Source organism: Oratosquilla oratoria, chromosome 23 (assembly GCF_046742065.1).
Source record: "Oratosquilla oratoria isolate Oo_2021 chromosome 23, ASM4674206v1, whole genome shotgun sequence".
Classification (NCBI taxonomy): domain Eukaryota; kingdom Metazoa; phylum Arthropoda; class Malacostraca; order Stomatopoda; family Squillidae; genus Oratosquilla; species Oratosquilla oratoria.
Genome location: NC_134799.1, coordinates 5867341 through 5870400, shown reverse-complemented (window position 1 = coordinate 5870400; position 3060 = coordinate 5867341). Strand labels below are relative to the sequence as shown.

General features: G+C 46.9%; 1 protein-coding gene across 1 annotated transcript in view; it reads left to right on the top strand.

Annotated features, from left to right (window-relative positions):
• Positions 1-2174: 2174 nt before the first annotated feature.
• LOC143037700 (FYVE, RhoGEF and PH domain-containing protein 6-like) overlaps positions 2175-3060 on the top strand; it is a 26693-nt gene continuing 25807 nt past the window's right edge. Inside the window, exons 1-3 of the mRNA XM_076206240.1 lie at positions 2175-2243; positions 2450-2545; positions 2943-3060. The exon at positions 2943-3060 is cut by the window's right edge and continues 20 nt beyond it. Of these exons, the coding sequence (XP_076062355.1) occupies positions 2175-2243; positions 2450-2545; positions 2943-3060 (283 nt within the window). The remainder of the gene's footprint in view (positions 2244-2449; positions 2546-2942) is intronic.

Below are 3060 nucleotides of genomic sequence, written 5' to 3'. Positions count from 1 at the left end.
AGTTCTTCATGTGATATCGTTGTCAGCTACTGTTGGGTTGCGGGTATTTAGTCAGGTAAATCTGAGGCGACTGTTATTATTGCCATTATGATGATACAAATCACTCGTCCTAGTGATGGCTTTCGAACCACACAACCCGGTCGTCGCGAGGCCTCGATCCGGGACGCCCTCAGATCACGAATGGCAGCATGTGACTGGTGACAGTATGTTTATGGTCCTTAACGTGGTCCAGTGGTTCCCAAACGGTGTGCCGCGGCACCAAAGAGTGCCGTGAGATCAACTGAGTGTGCCGCCAAAATTCAGGGAAAAAATAATTTTCGTATTACCGACTCTGTCATCCATTTTTGTTTATTAAAGCAGTATCAGTGTAAAGATGAGTATTCTCATATTATCCAGGGACAGAGTTTTGTTACACTGATGTTGAATCAACAAAATACTGACAAACTAGAATTTATATTTTCTAATAAGGGTGCCGGGTGTTGAGAAAAGGAAGAGAGATAAAGAGGGACAAGGACAAAAAAAAAGAGAGAAGCGAGAAAGAGAGGGAGAGCAAAGGAAAAGGATGGGAAGGGGAAATGGGAGAGAGAGAGAGAGAGAGATATTCGTGAAGGTCACTGCGGTTTCTTTGATGTGGGTACTCCCTTTCGTGCTTGTGGCTCCAGATTGACCTTAGAAGAGATAACAAGGCAGACCGTATCATTCTTTCTGAAATAAACACACACACACACATACACACACACACACAACTCGGTGGCGCAGTTGGGAGAACGATGAACGACTAGCATGGTGGTGCGCGTAGTACTTGGTTCGAATCCTGCCCAGGGCCGAAATTATTTCGGTACAGCTGCGCTTCGGGTCGTTTGCTCCGACTCTCGTGGGCGGGGAGTTGGGGGAGTGTGTGTGTGTAAGGTCATAGCATTTCCCATAGATCGGACCTACGAGCTCTGAGCTCTCTTCCAGGAGGGAAATAGCTGTCGATCACGAGTCCAACACGTGATCCAAAGACCAAGTGAATACACGGCTTGCTGACAGCAGCACAGCAAGCCGGTACTCCAACTTTGATGGACAATGAGTTTGGACTGTGTGTGCGTGTGCGTGCGTGCGTGCAAGGTCACAACATTACCCATTGATCGGTGGCACATATGAGCTCTGAACTCTCATCCGGGAAGGTAAAAGCTGTCGATCATGAGTCTAACATATAATCCAAGACAGTGGGGAGTCACACACACACACACACACACACACACGCACACACACACACACGCACACACACACACACACACACACACGAAATACATGGAAATCCTTGATAGAAAGGACTTATTGGGATAAGAGAAATATAATGGGACATGAAAAGAAATTCAAAAATGATAGTTATAGAAGAGACCTGAACAAAAAAAACAGTTTCCCACACAGAGTGGTGTATATCTGGAACAGACTGGATAAAACAATAGTGAGTGCAAAGACTATACATGAATTTAAGAGCAAACTAGACACTGCGAGATACGAATACGGGACCCTACGAGCATAGCTCCCCTTCCCGTAAGATACTAATAGGTAAATACACGTACAGTAGGGTGTGGGGAAGGGGAGAGGAAGGCAGAGAGAAGAGAGTAAGGAAGAGAGAAAGAGAGAGAGAGAGACGGAGGACGCGAGAATGTCTTTTCATATTTGTGTGTTCGTTGGTCCGTGTTCGGCGCATAGAAACAAACCTGGTTCTAGATATGACTCTCCCCCCTCCCACTCCCTCCCACTCCCTCCCCCTCGGGACATTACCTCTCGTGGTTTCGCCAAGAAGCCTTAAGACCACGCCAAATGTTCTTTCACTTTTCCTCTTTCCACTAACGACACCGTGGTCGGAAGGCAAGGACGCCAGAGGTCGTTATCCTCTTCTGTAGGAGCATGTGGCGTAGGACCATCCGGCTCCTTCTAGCCCCCCGGGCGGGCAGGTGGTGGGGCGCCCGGTCAATGGGACTGTCGCAGGCGAGGAGCATCGGAGTTGGGTTAAGATCTAGATTGTTTTCTTAACAATTAGATCTTGCGATGGCAGAGGTTTTTTTTTCTGTAAATAGATGGGGATACCATTGATTTGTTTTCTTTTTTTGCTTCTGTCGATGGGATTTTCCCTTCCCTCGCGTTTTGGCGGGAATTTGTCTTCAGAGAGTGTAACCGACATGACGTCATTACGAAAATGTCGCAAGCCTCAGAGACTGGGGATGAGTTTTGGAGAGTCCAAAGCAACTGTTTTTTGTTATGAAATATATAAATATATATTTCATAACGAATAACAGTAATTAAATTCAATTTCATAACGAATAACAGTAATTAAATCCATTGCCTTGGGTAATGAGAGGTTGTTCTCATGTTTTGAAGTCTTCGGGAAAGATATAATGTTCTCGACGGCAAATATTGATTTAGTAGACGATATATTGTTTTGTTCTGTATGCAGTACATCTCAGACGGGGAGACAGACAGGCAAATAGACAGAGACAGAAAGTATGACAGACAACAGACGGGGACGGAGACAAAGAGACGGAGACAGAAAGTATGACAGACATAGATAGACGCAGGCTGTTGCCACTTGTGACATTTGAAGGTCAGCCTCCAAGTCCCTCGAGGTTGTGCTTTTCCCTTGATCAATACCTCCTCCTCCACCTCCTCCTCCTCTTCCTCTTCCTCCTTTTCCTCTTCATCCTCCTCTTCCTCCTCTTCTTCCAATTTTACCACTACCACAACCAACACTACCTCAACCACCTCCTCCTCCTCCTCGTCCTCTTCCTCCTCCTCCTCCTCCTCCTCCTCTTCCTCCTCTTCTTCCTCCTCCTCTTCCAATTTTACCACAACCACCACCACCATCTCTAGTACCACACCACATCTCCCACCACCTGTACCACAATTCCCACCACCACAATTGGTCAACTCACGTTACGTTTTCTTTGCAGGACAACTTTATCAAACTGCTGCAACTACGGGAACGGCTGAGTTGCTACGAGTTGGTCAAGCCAGGCAGGAAGCTGCTGAAGGAGGGCGAGCTGCTCAAGCTGTGCCGGAGGGGAATGC